The 23,964-nt window shown below is 41.7% G+C and overlaps 1 protein-coding gene across 1 annotated transcript in view; it reads right to left on the bottom strand.

The window, feature by feature from the left end:
- tmem163a (transmembrane protein 163a) overlaps nt 1-23,964 on the bottom strand; it is a 185,536-nt gene that overhangs the window by 74,487 nt on the left and 87,085 nt on the right. Inside the window, exons 3-4 of the mRNA XM_078229162.1 lie at nt 5,994-6,037; nt 2,741-2,832 (exon numbers count right to left, since the gene is read on the bottom strand). Coding sequence (XP_078085288.1) covers nt 2,741-2,832; nt 5,994-6,037 — 136 coding nt within the window. The remainder of the gene's footprint in view (nt 1-2,740; nt 2,833-5,993; nt 6,038-23,964) is intronic.

Here is a 23,964-nt window from a genome sequence, read left to right as displayed (position 1 = left end):
CTGCCTTGGAGAGAACGTCACCGCGATTGCCTGAACCGGTGTCATCGCCGGTGTTGAGGAGGTCACAGCGACGGTGCGGTCCCCCAGACCGTTTGAACTTATAGACAGATGAACAATTGTTCTGTGTTTTGTACCCCGCCGGCCTTTGTTTTCAAAGGAGCGGTGAATGTGGTGAACCATTGTTGGTTCCCACCAGGTTGTGCTGAGCCATGGTCTGGCCAGTACTATGTGTCTGTAGATATGTTACTGTTGGGGTTAGGGTTGGGCTGTTCTATCTGTTAATATAGTCATTATGGTACACCCCAGTCGGCTCCGCCTCCTGGGAGAGGTATAAAGGTCACTGCTCTGCCTGGTGACCCTTTAGTCTGGGATCGTATACTGTATATGGTAGCTCTGTTATTGTTGGCAATAAAAGCCTTTATTTCCCGAGTACATCCAGCCTCTCGTGTGTTATATCGCGCATCACAAGGTAAATACGTGGCATTAAGGGGATAGGGCCTAGGTGGGATTGTTGTCAGCGCAGGCTCGATGGGTTGAATGGCTTCCTTCTGTACTGTAGGGATTCTATGATTCTTTCTCCCCTCCTCCCTCTTCCAGCAGCTTATCCTGCTCCGTGTACCATCTGCTTATTCTCCCAGTCATATTGTATTCCTCGAGGAATGACTACAAAGGGCGGCATGTCTGGAAGGAAGTGATTTGTTCATAAGCCTTGAAGTCAGCAGAAAGTCCTTCAACATGTTTAGACAGTTTCCTGTAGATTTTAGCAACTTGAAACACTGATAGAAAGCACCAAACATTTGTACAATCCTAGCAACAGGCATAAGAAATTAACCAGCAACTAATCTGTAAATAAATGATCAATTTAAATGGCGCTGGTGGGGTATCTTTCCTGTTGTTGAACCTATGTTCAGCCATGAGGGGTTAAGATATAGCACTAGCAACAAAAATGGCAAGCTGGCATCAAATCAGCATTACTCACTGACTGATGTCATGATCTACCCACTCTGTATACTCCCAGAAGGCAGTCATTGCACACAAATGAATGCCCTTACCAATATGGCGTTTGGTATGACTCATCCCAGAAATGTATGCACATGTCTCAAATTCCATTTTAGATCTCAAATAACATTTGTAGCACCCAAGCAACAGACACTACCGATCTGAGTTTCACATCATATAAGTTATTGTGTGTTGTAGCATCCGAGATAATTATTAGAGTGCTCTGTATAATCTGTTTAATATTCATTTTATAAATCTGGTGGTCCCCTTTGTCCCTTTGTCATATCATCAGCTCATTATTTGACTGCTGGTTCCCAGGGTAATGAAGACTCGGAGCCCTACTGTTTAATCAAATTCAATCTCAGATATTAAAGACATTGAGAGCAGGAAGGGGCTAAAGGGATCAAAACTAAGCTCACTCTGAGGACAGGTTGCTGCACCATTTTATGGTTCTTGTGAGTAGATCAGTCTCTTGTACGAGCTACAAGAGGATTTCGTGACAACGCCAACACTTCAACGAAAGCCCCCGTCAGCTGTTTTTTTGGGTGTCTCGGAAAAATTTAAAACTGCCCCAAAAGTCAAGGATTGATTGAAACTTTGGATAGCGAATAGGCCTCATATATTAGGGAAGACAAATAACAGTTGAAAAGATGATCAAACTTTACCCCATTTACAATCATTTTCAAATGCAATACAAATCTTAAATCTCACCACAGCGGTTCTAAAGTAACTCGCTGGCTTTGGTTTTGCACATGCTATGAAAAAGGCCAGCTTTCCAGATCATACCCATCAACAATCACGCACCCTCCATCAAACCAACAAATACAATGTGCTTATTCATTGACTGGACCTCAGGCTCTTTTGGCAAATTGCCAAGCCCATGTTATTTGGAGGGCACTCTTAATCAATTTATATATTTTCTTCTTTGAATATTGCATCTACTTCCTTCCTCGTGATGCAATCTATAAAGATTAATCTGATGCTCATGTCTAACCCAGGCTATGTTTAAGCAGAATCAGAACAGAACATCCACCCCATCCAGTGGACCTAAATGGATCGCTGTCATCATTAATATACGGCAACTCGGCCAACGTTGTCTACCTGATACGCTGCAAGAAAGGATGTCCCGAGGCATGGTACATTGGGGAAACTATGCAGACGCTGCGACAACGGATGAATGAACACCGCTCGACAATCACCAGGCAAGACTGTTCTCTTCCTGTTGGGGAGCACTTCAGCGGTCACGGGCATTCGGCCTCTGATATTCGGGTAAGCGTTCTCCAAGGCGGCCTTCGCGACACACGACAGCGCAGAGTCGCTGAGCAGAAACTGATAGCCAAGTTCCGCACACACAAGGACGGCCTCAACCGGGATATTGGGTTCATGTCACACTATTTGTAACGCCCACAGTTGCGTGGACCTGCAGAGTTTCACTGGCTGTCTTGTCTGGAGACAATACACATCTTTTTAGCCTGTCTTGATGCTCTCTCCACTCCCATTGTTTTGTTTCTTAAAGACTTGATTAGTTGTAAGTATTCGCATTCCAACCATTATTCATGTAAATTGAGTCTGTGTCTTTATAAACTCGGTTTGTGAACAGAATTCCCACTCACCTGAAGAAGGGGCTTAGAGCTTCGAAAGCTTGTGTGGCTTTTGCTACCAAATAAACCTGTTGGACTTTAACCTGGTGTTGTTAAACTTCTTACTATCATTAATATAGACAAGGTAGAGTTAGACTTACATATTCTCCCGATGGGCAGAGTGCACGGCTGCTGCATTGCTGTAACGCCACAGCACTATTGCAGAAGATAATACATCCAACGTAGCATCAAACTAGAAAAATCAGAAATGTTCCTTGAAGATGGGATCCGTACAACATTAACATGCATCGTAAATTTTATTTATACACATGTTAAGGGGGAAAATGAATGATTTAATGACTGCAGTTATCTCTGGAAACCTAATATCATGGTTGACCTGAACTGTAGGAAACGATATTTCTGATGGTAATTTATCATTTAGCAGCAGGGTCTCTGAGTACCAGCCAAGTTAATAGGACACACACACAAATGCCTGAAATTGTAAATGTGATTATATATTGTTCATATATTTTCATACAACAGATATGTAATCATATCTTGGATTAAAAGGTTCCCGTTGCAAAAATGATAAATTACCAGTAAAGATACTGTTTCCTGCCGGGTGGTTGATCCATCTCAACCTCCTCCAGAGGTCCCCAGCATTACAGATGCCGCCAGTCTCCAGTCAATTCACCCCCTGTAATGTTATAAAATGGCTGAAGGCACTGGATGTTGTAAAAGCTGTGGGCCCTGACACCATTCTGGCAATAGTACTGAAGACTTGTATTTCAGCACTTGCCTCACCCCTAGCAGTTGGAACACAGGAAGAACGAGTGAAGAACAGGAGAAACACCTGATAATGTGGAAATTTACCCAGGTGTGTCCCTTACACAAAAAAGGACAAATCCTACCCAGGAAAATTACCACCGCATCAGACTACTCTCGATCATCAGTAAAATGATGGAAGAAGTCATCAACAGTGCTATCAAGTAGCACTTGCTTAATAATAACTTGTTCACTAACATTCCTGACCTCATTTCAGCCTTGGTTCAAGCATGGACAAAAGAGCTGAAGTCTAGAGGTGAGGTGTGTTGAAGTTTATTTATTAGTCACAAGTAAGGCTTACATTAACACTGCAATGAAGTTACTATGAAATTCCCTTAGTCGCCACAGTCCGGCACCTGTTAGGGTCAATGCACCTAACTAGCACGTCTTTCAGACTTTGGGAGGAAACCAGAGTACCCAGAGGAAACCCATGCAGACACGGGGAGAACGTGCAAACTCCACACAGACAGTGACCAAAACCAGGAATCGAACCCGGGTCTCTGGCGGTGTGAAACAGCAGTGCTAACCACTGTGCTACCGTGCCACCCCTATGTATGACTGCCCTTAACATCAAGGCAGCATTTGACCGAGTGTAACATCAAGGAGTCCTAACAAAATTGGAGTCAATGGGAATCAGGGGGAAACCTTCCTGCTGGTTTCAGTCATAGCTAGTACAAAAGCTGCAGTATGTACTGCCTAAAAGCACTGCAGGAATTCACCAGGACTGCTCAGGCAGCACCGTCCAAACCCATGTCTGCTACCGTCTAGAAGAACAAGGACAGCAGATATATCGGAACCACCACCTACAAATTCTCCTCCAAGCCACACTTGGAAATATATCCTTTATTGTCGCTGGATCAAAATCCTGGAATTCCCTCCCTCACAGCACTGTGGGTGTACCTACACCACATGGACTGCAATGGTTCAAGAAGACGGCTCACTACCACCTTCTCAAGGGCAATTAGGAATAGACAATAAATGCTGACCGAGCCACTCAATAGGAAAAAACAATTCAGACCAGTATTCTTATTTCCATTTTACTATTTTTTTTCCTTCTGGGTAGTGACACACACGTCCCATGAAAGAATATAAAACAAAAAGACCTGGACAACCCCTGGAATTCATAGCCATGATCAGGATATAAGCCAAGCAGCTGCTTCAGTTATGGTCCAGTATTGCATTGCCCAATCAAATAAATGCCCTCCCACTGAATCATAGAATCCCTACGGTGCTGTAGGAGACCATTCAGCCCATCGAGTCTGCACCGACCACAATCCCACCCAGGCCCTAAACTCCACATATTTACCCTGCTAATCCCCTTGATATTAGGGTCAATTTAGCATGGCCAATCAACCTAACCCACAGATCTTTGGACTGTGGGAGGAAACTGGAGCACCCGGGGGAAACCCACGCAGACACAGGGAGAATGTGCAAACTCCACAGAGACAGTGACCCAAGGCCAGAATTGAACCCGGGACCCTGGCGGTGTGAGACAGCAGTGCTAACGACTGTGCCACTGTGCTGCCCACAACAGCAGAAGCCTCAGGGATTTGTTTGGCGTATAATTTCCAGCATTTTTAAGGGCTTATGTGTTTTTTCAGTTTGTATGAATGTGACAACGCTTGTCACCTGTAGTTCCTTTGGTAACACTGTTGCCTCTGAGTCAGGAGGTTATGAGATTAAATCTCATCCCATGGTTTGAGCGTAAATGTCAAATGTCACTCAGTACTGAAGAGAGTGCTGTGCTGTTAGAGCCGCTTTCTCTCAGATCAGACGCTGTCTGCCCTCTCAGGTCGATGTAAAAGATCCTGTTATTTTGCAGAAGAGCAGGGTCGTATCCCTAGTGTCCTAGTCAGCATTTATTGCTCAATTATCACATTGCTGTTTGCGCAAGTGTGCTGTGTGCAAATTGGCTACCGTGCGTTCTGCCTTACAACAGTGATTACATTTCAAAGAAGTACTTCATTGGTTGTAAAGTGCTTTGGGACATCTGTGGTCATGAAAGGTGCTTTATAAATATAGGTTTATTTTTAAATATGGACTTGAATCTAAGTGAGTTCTAAAGCTGTGCTACATTTGATTTGATTTATCATTGTCACATATATTAGTATAGTGATAAGTATTGTTTCTTGCGTGCTATACAAAGCATACAGTTCATAGAGAAGGAAATGAGAGAGTGCAGAATGTAGTGTTACAGTCACAGCTAGGGTGTAGCGAAAGATCGACTTAATGCAAGGTAAGTCCATTCAAAAGCCTGATGGCAGCAGGGAAGAAGCTGTTCTTGAGTCGGTTGTTATATGCTCTTCAATGTGAAGAGAATACAGGAGTGAACAAACTGCTGTTGTACTCTGAGCTAATCTAAATTCCAGATCCACGCTGTTGCAACTGTTGGTATTCAAATCAAGGGTAAAATGAAAATTCACCTTGACTCCCAGTTCTCTCTTTTGTCAGTAGCTTTGGCGCAGAAACAAGGTTTACTGAATTTCAGAAGAAATGTGAACCCAAAATGAAATATTTTTGTTTTTGGCCAACCCTTGATTAAGGCCCTTTTTAAGCTTTGACTGTGTTTATTTGCACAAGCTTACTTACAGCAAACCCAAAGGATGATGCACTGTGCCTCATGACGGAAACAGCTGAAAGAGAAAGGAAACAAAATAATCAGCAAGTTGCTGCCAGATTAAATGGAAAATTATTCAAATATTGATACGTTCATCAGAAAACCCTTTGGTGAAATGTGCAGGCCAATTTGCCTACAGCTGAGTCAGCTTTCTTATCTAGAAACCCGCCAAGCCAGCTGATATATTTATAATCAAATTTTTCAAAATACCTTCAGGCACCCCGTCCAATTGTGGACATGATTTAATTTTCCAAAAGCAGTAATGTCATTGTGTTCTGGGAATGATGATATTTTAAATAATGCACAATGGGATCAAAAGAGAAGCAGTGAACTGAGGTAAAAGATATGGAAACTTTCTATTGGTGAATGATCCTGAAAGAGGTTAGGTGGCATCAACCATTTTGATCTTACATGGGATTACAAAGGATATATAGCACAAAAGCAAGCCACTAGAGCAGTGGTTCCCAACATTTAATATGTAACGGAGCACCTCTATACTATAAAAAACATTGAGGAACCTCCTATTTTCTCTGTCTTCTTCCCTTACTGGGAACTTCATTTTAAACTTCTACCTGTCCTCTTGCCTGCTAATTTTAACCTCCCACTGTCTCTCTCGCTTCTCCAAGGTTTTTAGTGCTCTTTTTGAATTTTTGACTTTTGTGCAGGTGCATGTCTTCAGCTCCAAGTCCCACAGGTCATGCGCATGGGCCTGACCTACATAAAACATCTAAAACACGCATCTGCAGCTCTTTCCCAGCCAACGCATACAGAGGAGGCCCAAGATTCATCAGGTCTTAGAGATGCCAACCACAAGTTGAAGACGAAGGTTAGTTTTAGCTTACTTACATGAATTTTGAAAATCTTTTTTCCCGGCAAACTTGGGGGGGGGGGGTGGGAGTGGGGTCGTCATGGTTGGGGGGGGGGGGGGGGGGGGGGGGGGGTGGGAGTGGGGTCGTCATGGTTGGAAAGCCCTGCATTAGACCAAACCATGCCAGCTGCTGATGCTCCACTCAGGTCTCCTCCCTTCTTTCCTCATCTGCATCTATCATCAGAACTCTCTATTCCCTTCTCCCTCATATCTTTGTCTAGCTTCCCCTTAAATACAACCATACCATTCAGTTTCCCCGTGCTTGTGAGATCCACCAACTCACCACTCTTTGGGTAAAGAAATTCCTTCTGATTTAGAAGCTGTGGACTTATCGATTTCAAAGTAATTTCCAGAAATGTCCCTTAAAGTTGAATTTTATGCCATCTGAAGAATCCATCACATGGACTTCTACTGACCCTGGCTCTAGATAGAAGATGTAATGCATTTTGCATAAATAATAAATGTATTACAATTTTAGTTCTTTGCTGAGACTATTTTCGCATGTTCAGCATACACACCCTTACTGCAAACTAGTTCTTGCATCCTATTAGTGCATGTCTTTTTACGCTTGATAATTAATGATGACAAGGGTTGAACAAAAGAAACTCTGACCCTATATTTAGCTTGCTGGTCATGTTCCAAAAATTCTTGTGATGTCCGAGATCTCAAAAAATTGTAGAATAAACACTTCATGAAATAGTAGCTTTGACTACAAAATTGTAAAACTGTTTGTTAATACCAAATAAGCAGGAATAAAAATTGGAAAGCAGGTTACTGTAATTTACAGAACATGACTATTAATCGTTGAGTATAGAAAATAATAGAAACATGAAACTCTTCACTGTCACTCCTTTAATATTGGATCCAAATTACTATCTCTCTGTGACAATCTTGCTTTCTCTTCTCTCTTCAAGATCCCAGAAGAGCTTGTAAGCAGGCAGCCTGCCATTTCTTTGAGGTTCAACAAGGAAAAAATAAAATAAAATATAGTTGTCAATCATATCGACATCTTTAAAGTGCATCTGCAGTTTCAGCAATTTCCAGATAATAAGTATCAGACCCAAATCAATTTGACACCTGATTGTAAGTTCCTTTTGTCTTAATGGATCACTCACAGAACAAAGCCAGAAGCTGTCAAGAATGCTTCTGGCAATAGCAGATTGAAATGCTTTGCGATAACCAGTATTAACAGATAAAAGCCAACTTTCTCCCAGGTTGTGAATAAACTAACAGGTTGTGAATAAACTAACTTAGTGGAAGAGATAGCTCATCAATTTGCTTATTCAATCTGGCTTTAACCCATGGTGTAGAGTAACGAAAGGACAAAAATAAAAATATGTGGACTACTTGACACATTATGTTATACAGTATAGTACCTCAAATGTAGCTATCCGAAAACCAGCAATGACTGAAGCACAGAATTTATTTTCAAGCGGGCGATGCCAAAATGTTAAGTTATATTAAATGATTGAGTCAGCATACTGGCTAGTTCGAGGATTTGGTGCATCAGCATGCTGGCATGTTGAGTAGATAGCAGCTTCGTGCTCCTGATATTTCCCACACTCTGAGTGGTCGGAACAACCTTGACCCCACCAACTTAGCTTGGTCTGACTCGGCCCCAACCACCCAAGTCACATAGGTGCACCCAACATGGCTAATTAAACGGACAACTCTCAGCAGGTTAAAAAAAGTAGATGTCCTGATACAGGTAGTGATAGTGCAGGGCAATAAACTGAAAGCAAACATGTCAAGAAGGCCAGCAGATACCCCATTATGTCAAATCCAAATTTGTTAACCTCAATAAAAAAGATTGGTGTAGCTCCTTGGCTGGAAGGCATCCTGGGAAGGATAGAAACTCAGATGGATAGAAAACACTTCTAAAGGAACTTACTCTCCTAATTTTGTGTGTCTCCTATTCATTGAATTAAGGTTCTTTTTTTTTTCCGAAAACCAGCACCGACTCAGTCTTGAGGTTGTCTAATTTGAGGCACTCAAATCTAGCCCTAAGTGTCTAACCCTAAGTGCAAATTCTAACATCCATCCATCAACAAAAGATGATGGACACACAGCAACTAAATTTATCATGGATGGGTTGCACATTCGCTGATGGCTGAAGGGACCAACACTTGAGAGGCTGGTTCTGTCACAAGTGCCCCATCTGAAGCTACCAGGTGTCCATGTGAGTTGTTGTTTTCGGCGTTGCCATCTGTTGCCAACCCACTGTAGTCCACTGCTCTTTGTGGTGATGCGCATCAGCCCAGAGGAGGTATCATCATTTCACAGTGTTGGCAGCCAGAGACTCCCAGGGGCAATAATCGATGTTAGGGGCCTTCATGTCATGCTTGCAAGCATCCTTCATGCAGAGCTTTGGACATTTTACTGGCCCGAGGTGCAAGATATTAAAATTTCTTCAGTGCGTGCATTCCTAGTAAATCAAGCTACAAACTGATATCAACAATGGTTTGAAGGTATGCATTCTTCACCTTTTAATCTCAACATCCAGAGTCAAGCAAACGAGACAGAAGCTACTTTAAGTATAGAGTGCTCCGTTTAAATATTTAAAGTTCGCTCAGCCTTTTCAGCATGCAGTCTGAATCTGCAGTGGTGCATAATCTCTCTCTGTGATATAAATAACACAGTAAGTATATTCTAACATCCTCTCGAGAAGAAATAGAGACACAGACAACATTAAATTTAAAATGGGTTAATAGACTTGCACTTAAAAGGATTATCTACTTTGATTAATTATTTTTTTCCCAGGGTAATTATATTAATAATGCTTATGTATTTCTAAAAATTAAATATTCATGTGGAAAAATATGTTTCTGGATATACTGATGGTTGCTGGCCAAGTTCACTTTTGCATTAAATAATGAATACCTGTAATTAAATCAATACACGTAACATTAAAGTTAGAAGTAAAGAAGTGAATCTGAGAATGTTGTTGATGGTTTATGAAATAGCATTACTTCTGGAATAAAATTAAAACAATTTATAGATTTGCTAAAGTAGAATTTTTGTAGAATTAGAATAAACACATTCTTGTGTTGACTCTCAACAGTTATATCTCAAAATTGTTTTAAATTTCCCCCGAACAAAATGTAATCCATGGTCTGTCAATAAATATTTTCCATTAGACCAGCACAAAGCCTTCCTCAGTAAAATATATACCCAATTACCATTGATATGTTCCTAATGCTTAAACCTTTTTAGTACAGAAGACGTTGTATCATAATATTAATGACATTTATTTTCGTAATATATTTTAAATAAAGCACTCAAGCAGAACAAGGACTGTCTATCCTTTGGATCTAAGAGTAAATTCAGTTCTTATCCAATTCTAAATTGACTTTGCAGAATGTACTGAAGATCAATATTATAAATTCTACAGTAAGAAAAACACACCTTTCTATTTTATTCTTCTCACTAATTCCTACTTAAGAACACAAAAAGACATGAAACAAAAAAAATCATTCATTCCATCTGGCCAGCTCTTTCTATAGGGCCTGCACACTTAATCTGAGAATCATCACTTGCTTAATCAATCAAGGGAAAATTCTAAGAATTTTCTCCCTGACATGTATCAATGGAAGTCCACAGATAAGAATTCTATGTTTTCAGGAACAACAACTTGCATTACATAACATCGGTAAGGCAATTGTTTCACAGGAGTATTATTAAACAAAGTTCAACGCTGAGCCACACAGGAGATATTAAGGCATCCTTTCCCCTCTTTTCAGTTTTCCATTTGATACACTTGGTTCTTGATTTTTTTATAATTCTTGTTTGGAACTTGCTTTTTTCTCCAACATGCATGTTCAATGTGCCCCTTTTTACCACAATCCCTGCATTTTGCCTCTTTGCATCAGCAGTTAATTGCTGGGTGCCCAATTTTTAAACATTGGTGGCAACTTTGAACCTGTGTTCAGGGTTCAGCCAATACCTTATGTACTTTAGTGCTCAAGCTTAATTGTTGGGTTTCCTTCGCCGTTAATTCTATAGAGATCATGACTTCCTAAAGGCTTCTTTAGGTTTAAGCTGCTTTCTGCTAAGTCTTTTCTGGATAGATTCACTTCTTAACCCACACACTAGTCTGTCTCTAATGATGTCATGCAAGACATCTCCAAATTCACAGTATCCAGCTAGTTTCTTTAAAGTATCTATGAACTGTGTGATTATTTCACCTTCTTGTTGGTTACATTTATGGAATCTGAACCTTTTGGCAATGGCCAAAGTTATAGGTGAGAAGTGAACCTGCAATATATTCATAATGTCATTATTGGTTTTCTGGCTGCACCACGCTTCACAGGAGGTTGAATGTTTCCCCCCCCCCATGATGCTTAGGAAAGTTGAGACGACTATGGCCCCCGCAATTTTGTTTGCTTGGAAAAAGTATTCAACCCCACCGCTCAGTATTCTCATCATAGAGGAGGAAGTGTTAGATGTATTAAAAAGTATTTAGGTAGACAAATCCCCAGGGCCAGATGACATCTATCCCAGATTACTGAGGGAGAGAAGCAAGGAAATTGCTGGGCCTCTAACAGAAATCTTTGTTTCCCCGTTGGCCACAGGTGAGGTCCCAGAGGATTGGAGGATAGCCAATGTTGTCCCGTTATTTAAGAACGGTAGCAAGGATAACTCGGGTAATTCTAGGCCAGTGATTTGACATCAGTGATAGTGAAATTGTTGGAGAAGATTCATAGGGATAGCTTCTATACATATTTGGAACTGAATGGTCTTATTAGCGACTGACAGCATTGTCTTATACAGCACAGGAACAGCCCCTCCGGCCCACCAAGCCTGCACCAATCACATTGTCCTATCTTGACCAACTACCTGTTCATGTGCCTATCCAGGTAAGTCCTAAACGTCGCTAACTTATCTGTCTCAACCACCTCATTCCAGTGCATTTCAGACCCCCACCACCCTCTGTGTAAAAAACTTTCTCTGCATATCTCTACTGAACCTTTCCCCCCCAAAACCTTGAACTTGTGCCCCCTTGTGATTGCCATTTCTGCCCTGGGAAAAAGCTTCCAACTGTTCACTTTATCTATGTCCCTCATAATTTTATAAACTTCTATCAGGTCGTCCCCTCAGCCTCTCTCTTTCCAGGGAGAACAATCCCAGTTTATTCAATCTCTCCTCATAGCTAATATCCTCCATACCAGGCAGCATCCTGGTAAACCTTTTCTGTACTCCCTCCAAAGCCACCATGTCCTTCTGGTAGTGTGGTGACCAGAATTGGACACAGTATTCCAAATGTAGCCTAACCAACATTTTATATAACTGAAATATAATTTGCTGGGACCTTTTTGTTCGTAATATATATAATTGACTTGGAAGGAAAGGTAACTGGTCTGATTAGCAAGTTTGTAGATGATACTAAAATTGCTGGATTTGCGGATAGTGATGAAGATTGTCAGGGAATACAGCAGGATATAGATAGGCTGGAAAATTGGGCGGAGAAATGGTAGATGGAATTTAATCCGGACAAATGCGAAGTGATGCATTTTGGTAGATCCAATTCAGGTGGGAGCCATAAAATAAAAGGCAGGAGCATAGACACCCAAAGAGATCTGGGCGTGCAGGTCCACAGATCCTGCAAAGTGGCAGCATACGTGGAAAAGGTGGTGAAGAAAGCATATGGCATGCTTGCCTTCATCAACTGGGACATCGAGTATAAAAGTTCTTTGTTCTTTGTTTGCTCATATGGTCCTACGGCACCAAAATCCTCCACCATTTTTACTATGGAAGGGGCTTGTGCCCACAATGTGCCGCGAAGTTTTTAGCGTTACCTCGCTTCTTTTTCTTTCAAACAAGGTAACCCTGAGCAATGCCCAGGTCCCACGAATGAATAAAACAAAACCTGTTTTGAAACACCTCCAGCTCTTTATTATTGCTGCAGGCATCTGTGTTTTATTCACAATGCTCCCTGTACTATTCCAGATCTTTCCAGGCAGAGCATGTGGCAAACTTCTTTTTGATATTGTTTTCTCCAAAATCTTCATTTAAATTTGGTTCCTTCGATGGCTGCTACCGATATTTGGCACCCCTCCATCGCCAGCTTCGGTGTAGCTATGTTTTTATCTTCTTAATCCTTTTGGGATGTCTTTGTAGTCTCTATTTCAATGTTGCAGCAATAATCAAGCATGTCTGCATTTTTTCTCTCATTCCTTCTAAAGTCTAAAACATGGTTACTGTTATTGTTCCTCCTCACTACATGCCCCCTGAGTCAAAATCAATATAGTAAGAAGTCTCACAACACCAGGTTAAAGTCCAACAGGTTTATTTGGTAGCAAATACCATAAGCTTTGGTATTTGCTACCAAATAAACCTGTTGGACTTTAACTTGGTGTTGTGAGACTTCTTACTGTGCTTACCCCAGTCCAACGCCGGCACCTCCACATCAAAATCAATAGACGATGCACGTCTTTTACTTTCTGGCTTGGGTTTTTCACCCATCGGACACATGCAGTCGGAGGGCCCAGAAACAGCCACGAAATGCATTCCTGGCCGCGGTTGGTCCCGAGGCGCAATTTCACATCAGCTGGCCAATTAACGACCCATCCAGCGTGAAACGTGCTTTGTGAAAGAATGAGTGCTGCCAGGAGGGTGGGAAGAGGCGGACAAGAAGAAAAGGGAAGGTACAGGATTGTGCTTCGAATCTGCTCCCTCAGGGAGACAGCCAATGCACAGCCATCTGAGGGAGCTGAAGATCTGCAAAAAAATAAGTTGCATTGGAAAAAAACTGCAAAGAGTGTCTGGACAGCACACTCAAACTTCAGTCCACAGACACCTATTTAAAATTTTATTTCGGTTCTGAGTGTTCGTCCTTCCCTGGATTGAGGTTGCAGCTAAAACATAAAGGCCGCCTGGCCAATTGATTCGCCTGCTAACTGTGAAAGCTGATGGGCCATGTAAGATTGCATTCAATTGCACCTTTAATGGGCTAAATTGCCTGCTTGAATGTCGGCAAGCACGTTTCCAAATCTCATGCGTGCCCGCCGACCGAAATATTGCAGAAGTGAGCAATGATGTCGGGATGCGCTCCCTACGTATTTTTGCATAATTTCATGTGCTTCCAGGATGGGTGCCCGCCCGCCCGAGCAACATGAAATTCTGGCTTATATTTTTCTTTCCCAAGACAGCAAAATTGTGGATCTCCTTATTACTCTCCCCATCCCTGGCAAGGTTCAGGCTTTTAAAACTGAAACATGTTACCATTTTCAGTCTCATCAAGAAATGAAATTCAGCAGCAGCTTTAGAACCTCGCAAGAACAAATGAATTGGCGCAAATTTGAAGGTAATTATTTTTTTCCTGTTCTTTCAGATCACTTTATGATAAATGATAAAGATATGGCATTCGCCAAAGCTAAAGCAAAGTTTCTGAAGATTCTGGGTAGAGTTTTCTGGGGTAGATTTTTATCAAATAATAAAGAACAATACAGCTCAGGAACAGGCCCTTCGGCCCTCCAAGCCCGCGCCGCTCCCTGGTCCCAACTAGACCATTCTTTTGTATCTCTCCATTCCCACTCCGTTCATGTGGCTATCTAGATAAGTCTTAAACGTTCCCAGTGTGCCCGCCTCCACCACCTTGCCTGGCAGCACATTCCAGGCCCCCACCACCCTCTGTGTAAAATACGTCCTTCTGATATCCGTGTTAAACCTCCCCCCCCCCGCTCACCTTGAACCTACGACGCCTCGTGAACGTCACCACCGACCTGGGAAAAAGCTTCCCACCGTTAACCCTATCTATGCCTTTCATAATTTTATACACCTCTATTAGGTCTCCCCTCATCCTCCGTCTTTCCAGTGAGAACAACCCCAGTTTACCCAATCTCTCCTCATAACTAAGCCCCTCCATACCAGGCAACATCCTGGTAAACCTCCTCTGCACTCTCTCTAAAGCCTCCACGTCCTTCTGGTAGTGTGGCGACCAGAACTGGACGTAGCTCAACTTGCTCAAAATTGGATAAGCCAACGCAGATGATTGCAGGATTTCAAGTTCCGGTTGCACTGAGTGAAAATCAAGCTTCCATGACCTTATGTACAGGTTTGAAAAACATCGCAGAAGAGGCTAACCCTGTCTTATAAAACTGGCCAAGGTTCCTGTTGAATTAATCATCATGGTGATTATTTGTGAACTGGTGGCCCTTTGAGCAAGTTCTTTTAAGATTTTTTTTAGCAAAAGGGACACTTTAAACCATTAATATTGAAAAGTATTTTTAATTTTGTACAGTACACCAGTGAAACTAGAAAGTGGTCCTAAATAATTTTTTAAAGTCATTTCCAGTTATTTAAAATCAGGTTATACTCACGTGGGGCACTAGAAACTCTTATTAGAAATACTTATTTTATGATAGAATCCTACAGTGCAGAAGGAAGCCATTCGGCCCATCGAGTCTGCACCGACCGTAATCCCACCCAGGCCCCTATCCCCATAACCACATGCATTTACCCTAGCTAGTCCCCCTGACACTAAGGGGCAATTTTAGCATGGCCAATCCACCTAACCCGCACATCTTTGGACTGTGGGAGGAAACCGCAGCACCCAGAGGAAACCCACGCAGACACGGGGAGAATGTGCAGAATCCACACAGGCAGTGACCCGAGACCGGAATCGAACCCGGGTCCCTGGCGCTGTGAGGCAGCAGTGATAACCATTGTGCCACCCACAAAATAGATAAATCTATTTATAGCGGTATTAATAAAACTGCACCAGGTTACCTTTCTTAAATATACCGAGGAATATTTTCTATTGCACGAGGAGAAAAATAAAAATTACATTTTAAAACTGTCTTATTACACTGGGCCAGGGAAGATTTACATTTGTGATTATGCAAATGAATTGGAGCAGAAACTTGAACAACTTCACTTTGGAAAATCATTCCATTTTTGAGCACAATCGACACCAGATTATCAATTCTGGTCAAAGCACCACATTCTAACCACCATGTGCAAAATAACGATAAAATGAAAGAAATAAAATTCTAAGTCATTCTGCAGTCTTTGGCTATAAATATACTGCAATCTCAAAGGAGCGCAGAAACTGACGTTCACATGTCTTGTCACAATATGCTTTCTGTCAGAAGTGCTCCTACCGTGACATTTAAATTACCTTTGCTTTCCCCAGAGGTAATGTTGAGTCTGATGCCAACAGGCCAGCTAGTGGACTAGCATAAATAAATGAAAACTCAAGTGGCATTTAAGTACATTCAGTATATCCTAATTATATTCCGACAGTAATGTAAAATTCATCAATGCTCAACCAACTCATGTGTTTAACTATACAATTATATACAGCCAAAAGATCAAACTCAATAGCTTTTCAATGTAATTACCGCAAAGGTTATTGTAGTAATCATTTTTACCACAGTTCGTATAGAAATACTAAGTACCATAGTTATGAAATGCTAATGAGTTCTGGGTAGAATATAACTACACCAATTTGACTTAGTTTTTAATCCTTTCATGGATTGTGAGTGTCACTGGAAAGTTTCCCATTCCTAATTGCCCTTGAGAAGGTGGTGGTGATCAGCCGCCTTCTTGAATCTCTGCAGTCCATCTGGTGTAGGAACACCCACTGTGCTGTTAGAAAAGGAGTTCCAGGATTTTGATCCACCAACAGTGAAGGAACGGCAATGTAGTTCCAAGTCAGGATGGTGTGTGACTTGGAAGGGAATTTACAGATGGTGATGTTCCCATGTGTCTGCTGCCCTTGCCCTTCTATTGGACTGCTGGCAATTGTATATTAAAGTCCAAATTAAATTTAGCTTTCCAGACTCAACATTAATTCCCTCCCATAAACAGCCAAATATTTCCATTTGCTGCATTGACTGCACAGAGCAAAAATGGATTGGCACTGACTTGGTAATTCTTAAGTTGATTTCAAGGTAATATCATGAGGAATCTTGAAAACACAACAGCATTATAAACATGTAGACTGGGAACTGATAACTAGTGAGCAGCGTGATTGGTAGTTTAAAAGAGGATTTGATTCAAGTGTTCAAAATCATGAAGAGTCTAGATAGAGCAGCATTGTATAAAGGTCAGGCGCACATAGCGCTAATGTGAGATTGGGTACTGTACCACCCACACAGTGATGTAAGAAAGCACATGACTCAGATCCAGGGTCAGTATGGTGTTGAGCAAAGGCGTATATAGACCTAGGAATGGAGACAGCTCCCAGTCTGTATCCTTTCCTGCACACAGGTAAAGAGTTCTGGTAGTTTATAAAGATTTACTGTTAGCTTACAGAAGACTATAGATTCTTCCACAGGACATGCCAATCTGTAACCAACGCTCACCCAACGTAGTGGCAGCAATGGGATAAAAACCCAGAAATTTGCTAAAATACAGAGACAAACCAAAATGCTGCAAAACTGAGAACAAAATCAACAAAACATACTGACCTGAAAAGAAGCTCCTCAAGAAGCAGGAGCACAGAATAAGAAAATGCCAGAAAATGTTTCAGAGAAATGCCTGGAAGCTGGAGGCTGTGATTTAAAATACCTTACTGCAGCAGAAGACGTCATTGAATCTGCTTTGGAAGTCTAGTGTGAAAATGTTATTATTTTAATATATTTGAGGATATTGTGTTGGTCTGTGAAAATGTTGTGTGAGAGTGTGTGTGTGTGTGAGACTAATTTACATAAAGCCGGGGACTGAGTATCTATGCAATTGAGACCAAAGGGGCTAGATGTCAAAATCAGACATTTGAAGTGAATAGGACCAAGTTAGATATTGAGGTAGAAGTAAACACAACATTGGTAGAAGTTTGCTTTAGGAGATAAGTGAGGATGTGAATTTTAGCTGTAGAATTTCAAAAGGAAGTAAGTACTTTACATCTTAAGGAAAGGTCATAAGTAAAGATTTATAAGTTTTATTTGACTCAAGAGTGGGTTTAAAGTTTATTTATTAGTGTCACAAGTAGGCTTACATCAACATTGCAACAAAGTTACTGTGAAAATCCCCTAGTGGCCACACTCTGGCACCTATTCAGGTACACTGAGGGAGAATTTAGCACGGCCAATGCACCTAACCAGCACATCTTTGGGACCGTGGGAGGAAACCGGAGCACCCAAAGGAAACCCACACAGACACAGGGAGAACATGCAAACTCCACACAGACAGTGACCCAAGCCGGGAAGTGAACCCGGGTCCCTGGAGCTGTGAGGCAGCAGTGCTAACCACTGTGCCGCCCACATCTCTCTGAACTTAACTTCAAAATATAAAAATCTCTTGTTCTCTAATTCACATGCCTGTGAATTAGAGAACAAGAGATTTTTACATTTTGAAGTTAAGTTCAGAGAGATGTTCTGAACAATTGTTTTAAAAGTAAAAGGGAGAAGCATACTTCAGGAAAGGTTGGGAACTGTGTTCAGGGAGTGGCCATGTAAGATCCCAGAGATTAACTGTGTAAATGTAATCTTGTGCTCTGTGCTGGGACAGAACTGAGAAGAGGTGAAGTGAACAGCGTTTTAGCCACCGTAGAGAAGTGTTTGTTTGTTTCAGAAAGCAAGGTGTTGCTCTAAAGATTCTGGAATTCCCCAGAAGTGTGAGACAGGGAGGGAGAGTGAGAGTGAGAGTGAGAATGAGAGTGAGGGTGAGGGTGAGGGAAGGAAAGGAGGGAGTGGGGGAGGAGGTGATTGGGAGGGAGGGAGGGAAAGAGAGAGAAAGAGAGAGAGAGAGAGGGGCCTTGTGTCTTATCTTCCCTCCAGCAACAGTAAGTCTCTTGTGATAATGTTACTGGATTTTTTATAGATTAAATATCTATAGGGACTGTTGCCAAAAGGGGTATTTATTTGTGAGTCTAACTGAGTGGAAATCGTTTGGAGAAAATGGTTCGGTAGGAATAATTTAACTGTGTAAATGTAATCTTGTGCATTTAAGTTTTTTTGCTAATAAATGTTTTAATGTATTATTTAAAATCTCCAAAAGTGTTATTGAAATTTATGACTCTTGACTTCAGCACATGTATTTTCTTGTAGTGAAATACAAATTGAAAATTATTGTGATAGCTTGTCAAATTACCCTTTGGGATGTGGTTAGCCTGGCACTTACCACCTGCCATATCATAACACCAGCTTCAGAATACAGAGTCAGCAGAACCTGCAAGAGTGAGCTAAAACTTTTAAAACTCCAGCAACAAGACCCAAGAGCTCCTTCAAGTAATTCAGTGTCTGAAGTGCCATTTGAAAGAAACCCATTGCTAAAACCCAATCCCCAAATCGGAGCCTGAAAACATAGCATCCAAGCTCGTCCAAAAGAATGAATGAATTCATTAATTAAATACTTTGGGAGCATCATAATTGCCAAGCTCAGTTAAAAAGAAACAGGCAGAATTCAACTGACTCGATAGTTTATGAAGTAAAATGCTGAACAAAAGAAGTTAGCTGGCAGCTGATCCAGGCAGTCATTGTTAATATGTTTTCAGAATGTGGAGGTGCTGGCATTGGACTGGGGTGGGCACAGTAAGAAGTCTTACAACACCAGGTTAAAGTCCAACAGAAGGCAAAGGGACGTCTGGTAAGTAGCATGCTTTCAAAAGTGTGTTAACCAGGGTTCAGGGTAAACACATTCCTCTTAGAGTGAAGGGCAAGGCTGGCAGAAGTCGGGAACCCTGGATGACTCGGGATATTGGGGCCCTGGTCAAGAAGAAGAAAGAGGCACATGACATGCATAGGCAGCTGGGATCAAGTGAATCTCTTGAAGAGTATAGGGGGTGTAGGAGTAGAGTTAAGAGAGAAATCAGGAGGGCAAAAAGGGGACACAAAATTGTTTTGGCAGATAAGGCAAAGGAGAATCCAAAGAGCTTCTACAAATACATAAAGGGCAAAACAGTAACTAGGGAGAGAGTAGGGCCTCTTAAGGATCAACAAGGTCATCTATGTGCGGACCCACAAGAGATGGGTGAGATCCTAAATGAATATTTCTCATCAGTATTTACTGTTGAGAAAAGCATGGATGTTAGGGAACTTGGGGAAATAAATAGTGATGTCTTGAGGAGTGTACATATTACAGAGAAGGAGGTGCTGGAAGTCTTAAAGCGCGTCAAGGTAGATAAATCCCCTAGACCTGATTAAATATATCCCAGGACGTTGTAGGAGGTTAGGGAGGAAATTGTGGGTCCCCTAGCAGAGATATTTGAATCATCGATTGTCACGGGTGAGGTGCCTGAAGATTGGAGGGTGGAAAATGTTGTACCTTTGTTTAAAAAGGGCTGCAGGGAAAAGCCAGTGAGCCTCACATCTGTGGTGAGTAAATTGTTGGAAGGTATTTTGAGAGACAGGATCTACAGGCATTTAGAGCTGCAAGGACTGATTAGGGACAGTCAGCATGGCTTTATGAGTGGAAAATCATGTCTCACAAATTTAATGGAGTTTTTTGAAGGGGTAACCAAGAAGGTAGATGAGGGCAGTGCAGTTGATGTTGTCTACATGGACTTTAGCAAGGCCTTTGACAAGCTACCGCATGGTAGGCTGTTGCATAAGGTTAAATCTCACGTGATCTAGGATGAGGTATCTAAATGGATGCAAAATTGACTTCTTGACAAAAGCCAGAGGGTGGTTGTAGAGAGTTGTTTTTCAAACTGGAGGCCTGTGACCAACTGATCAGGGCTCAGGGATCAGTGCTGGGCCCACTGTTATTTGTCATTTATATTAATGATTTGGATGAGAATATAGGGGGCATGGTTAGTAAGTTTGCAGATGACACCAAGATTGGTGGCATAGTGGACAGTAAAGAAAGTTATCTCCAATTGCAGCGGGATCTTGATAATTTGGGCCAGTGGGCTGACGAATGACAGATGGAGTTTAATTTAGACAAATGCGAGGTGATGCATTTTGGTAGATTGAACCAGGGCAGGATTTACTCAGTTAATGGCAGGGCGTTGGGGACAGTTACAGAACAAAGAGATCTAGGGGTGCATGTTCATAGCTCCTTGAAAGTGGAGTCACAGTTGGACAGAGTGATGAAGAAGGCATTCAACATGCTTGGTTTCATTGGTCAGAACATTGAATACAGGAGTTGGGACGTCTTGTTGAAGTTGTACAAGACATTGATAAGGCCACACCGGTCATCCTATTATAGAAAGGATATTATTAAACTAGAAAGAGTGCAGAAAAGATTTACCAGGATGCTACCGGGACTTGATGGATTGAGTTATAAGGAGAGGCTGAATGGACTGGGACTTTTTTCTCTGGAGCGTAGGAGGCTGAGGGGTGATCTTATAGAGGTCTATAAAATAATGAGGGGCATAGACAAGGTAGCTAGTCGATATCTTTTCCCAAAGGTAGGGGAGTCTAAAACTAGAGGGCATAGGTTTAAGGTGAGAGGGGAGAGATACAAAAGTGTCCAGAGGGGCAATTTTTTCACACAGAGGGTGGTGAGTGTCTGGAACAAGCTGCCAGAGGTAGTAGTAGAGGCGGGTACAATTTTATCTTTTAAAAAGCATTTAGATAGTTACATGGGTACGATGGGTATAGAGGGATATGGGCCAAATGCAGGCAACTGGGATTAGCTTAGGGGTTTTAAAAAAAAAGGGCAGCATGGACAAGTTGGGCCGAAGGGCTTGTTTCCATGTTGTAAACCTCTCTGACTCTATGACTCTATTTGGAATTACGAGCTTTTGGAGCGCTGCTCCTTCATCAGTGAGTCACCTGATGAAGGAGCAGCGCTCTGAAAGCTTGTGATTCCAAATAAACCTGTTGGACTTTAACCTGGTGTTATGAGACTTCTGACAATATTTATTCTAGAAGGGGCGATTAGTGTTTTGCAGAGCCTAGCAAAACCAACAATTGCGGGAAGTCCCCTTGTCTCGGAGTGAATAGCGACGCCATCTTGAAATCTAGAAAACACTCCAGAGAAAATTTTAAAAACCGAAGTCAGAGCAAATGATTGCCTTCAAATCGAGCTCCAGAGCTTAGAGGAGCAAATTGTTGGTCAAAACTGTTAGTTTTGATGATCCTGCAGCGATGAGATGTTTAAAAAGAAATGGCCCTGTCAGAGCAAAGGGAGCCGGCCAAAATCTGACAACTGTGGGAAGAGCGGGAAGAGAAACGGTTTCTACAGAGCAATTCTTAAAAGAGCAACAACATTTAAGCTGTAACTGCAAATATATTAACTTACCATGCATCAAAATTCAACTTCACAGATCAATTTAGACTTATCCAAGAGTCAACCCCAATGGGAAATGCGGCATCCTCGAGAAGAGAATTTTTAGATTACTGGAATATCTCAGGTCTAAGTAAAAAAAACAATCAGAAGAACTCCAAATTTTTTTAATGGTTTGGTGAATTTGTGAAGCAAGTAATCCGAATTCATGGCATTGATGAATCCTCAACTAATCTTGAAAAACTATTAAGCTGTTGATGAATATTTTAATTTTCAACTTGAGAAGCATGCCAAGTTTAAAAAGTGGCATCAAAAAACCCCAGCAAAGCAATGGAAGAGAAAAATATTCAGACCCGAACAAACCACATGAGGACATCAGCGAGGCAAGGACCTTTACTGAAGTCCCAAAGGTATACCGTTTTGGAGACCCCAACTTATTTCCAGAGGTCTACTTGCCAGTGAATGACAAAGACTAAGCCCTGCAGCAGGGAGAGCAAGAAAAAGTAGAAGCAAAATCAGAAAATGTTTGTATCAAATCTGAACTGGAAGACTTGAAGCGCAAGATTCAAGCTGACTATATACCTTTGATAATGCATGACAAACTAAAGTCTTCAATGAACCCAAATAATTGAGATCTGAACAAACACATTGCTGAGATGTCATGAAGGTTCCAGGAGAAAATAATTACCATCAATTCCATAGCTGGCAAACTGAAGCAGGAGCTGGAAAAACGCAACCAGGTGTACAGCCAAGCGCAAAAGGTGCTCAAAGAAGTTGCAGCCTTGAAAAACTCTTTGTTGTGCCAATATGTGCCCTCAGGAAAATACAAGGAGTTAAAAAAGAAGTTGAATACTCCCTCAGAAAAAAATGTTAGAAATGCCAATAGTGACAGAACTGAAATGCAGAGAGAAGAGCTGAACAAGAAACTAAACTGTTGACGGAACAGTTAATTATCCTTCAAGATTAAATTGTAAAGCATTACATCGCCCTTCAGCAACAGGAAGGAATAAAGACTACCTTGAAGTCGTATGGTGGAACAGCCATTCAACAGCAGAAAAATCTCAATAAGACTGTTGAATTCCAAGAAAACTCAAGATTGAGCTTCACAACTAAAGGAAAAACCTGAAGGTTCTTCACACACTACAAGGATCCTTCAAGTCAGTTTGTTCCTCAGGACAATACAAAATGAAACAAATTGAATTTAATGCCACTCGGAAAAAACGAAGAACCCGCTGATAGAGAAGACTGAGGAATGTTTTATCATTCAGCTGGAAGCCAATAGGTACAAGAAGGAGATTGCAACACTGAAGGAAACAGTTGCACATTTGGAAGGAATAGTGGAAAAACATTCCAGCAACGTTGCAGCAAGTCCTGAGAGTTCCTTCAAGTAATTCAGTGTCTTAAGTCCCATTTGAAAAAACCCATCGCGAAAACCCAATCTCCAAGTCGGAGCCTGAAAACATAGCATCCAAGCACACCCAAAAGAATTAATCAATTATTTTGGGAACATCGCAACTGCCAACTCAGAAGAATAAAACAAGCATGAGCTCCAATTCAACACTGAACAAAAGCTTACGGGGATGGGGGGGGTTGGGGCGAGGACAATTGTCAGGCCTCCCCACAGTGTCTTTCTTGCGGTGGGAGGTGGCACGCCATTTGCCAATGGCGGGAACAGAATCACAGGGAAAGGACCACCGAGTAAAACTAGCTGAATTGCTCCTGCAGAGAGTTGCATGGACCCAATGGAACCTTTATGGGTCCTGTGACTATTCAGTGATTCTATGATTCCATTCTATGCATGCAAATGAGTTGATGCAGAATAAAATTGACATGGTATACTCGGAAAAATAATCCCTGTGGTGGCTTTTCAAATCAATCGCAAGATGGTTGAGAACGGTGGGAAATGTGCAAGCGACAATCCCACAGCAGCAACATTGAGCTGCAGATTACAGTTTGTGAAA

Source organism: Mustelus asterias, chromosome 14, assembly GCF_964213995.1.
Source record: "Mustelus asterias chromosome 14, sMusAst1.hap1.1, whole genome shotgun sequence".
Classification (NCBI taxonomy): Eukaryota; Metazoa; Chordata; class Chondrichthyes; order Carcharhiniformes; family Triakidae; genus Mustelus; species Mustelus asterias.
The sequence above is the reverse complement of the archived record's forward strand: the minus strand, read 5'-3'. Positions and strand labels throughout refer to the sequence as shown.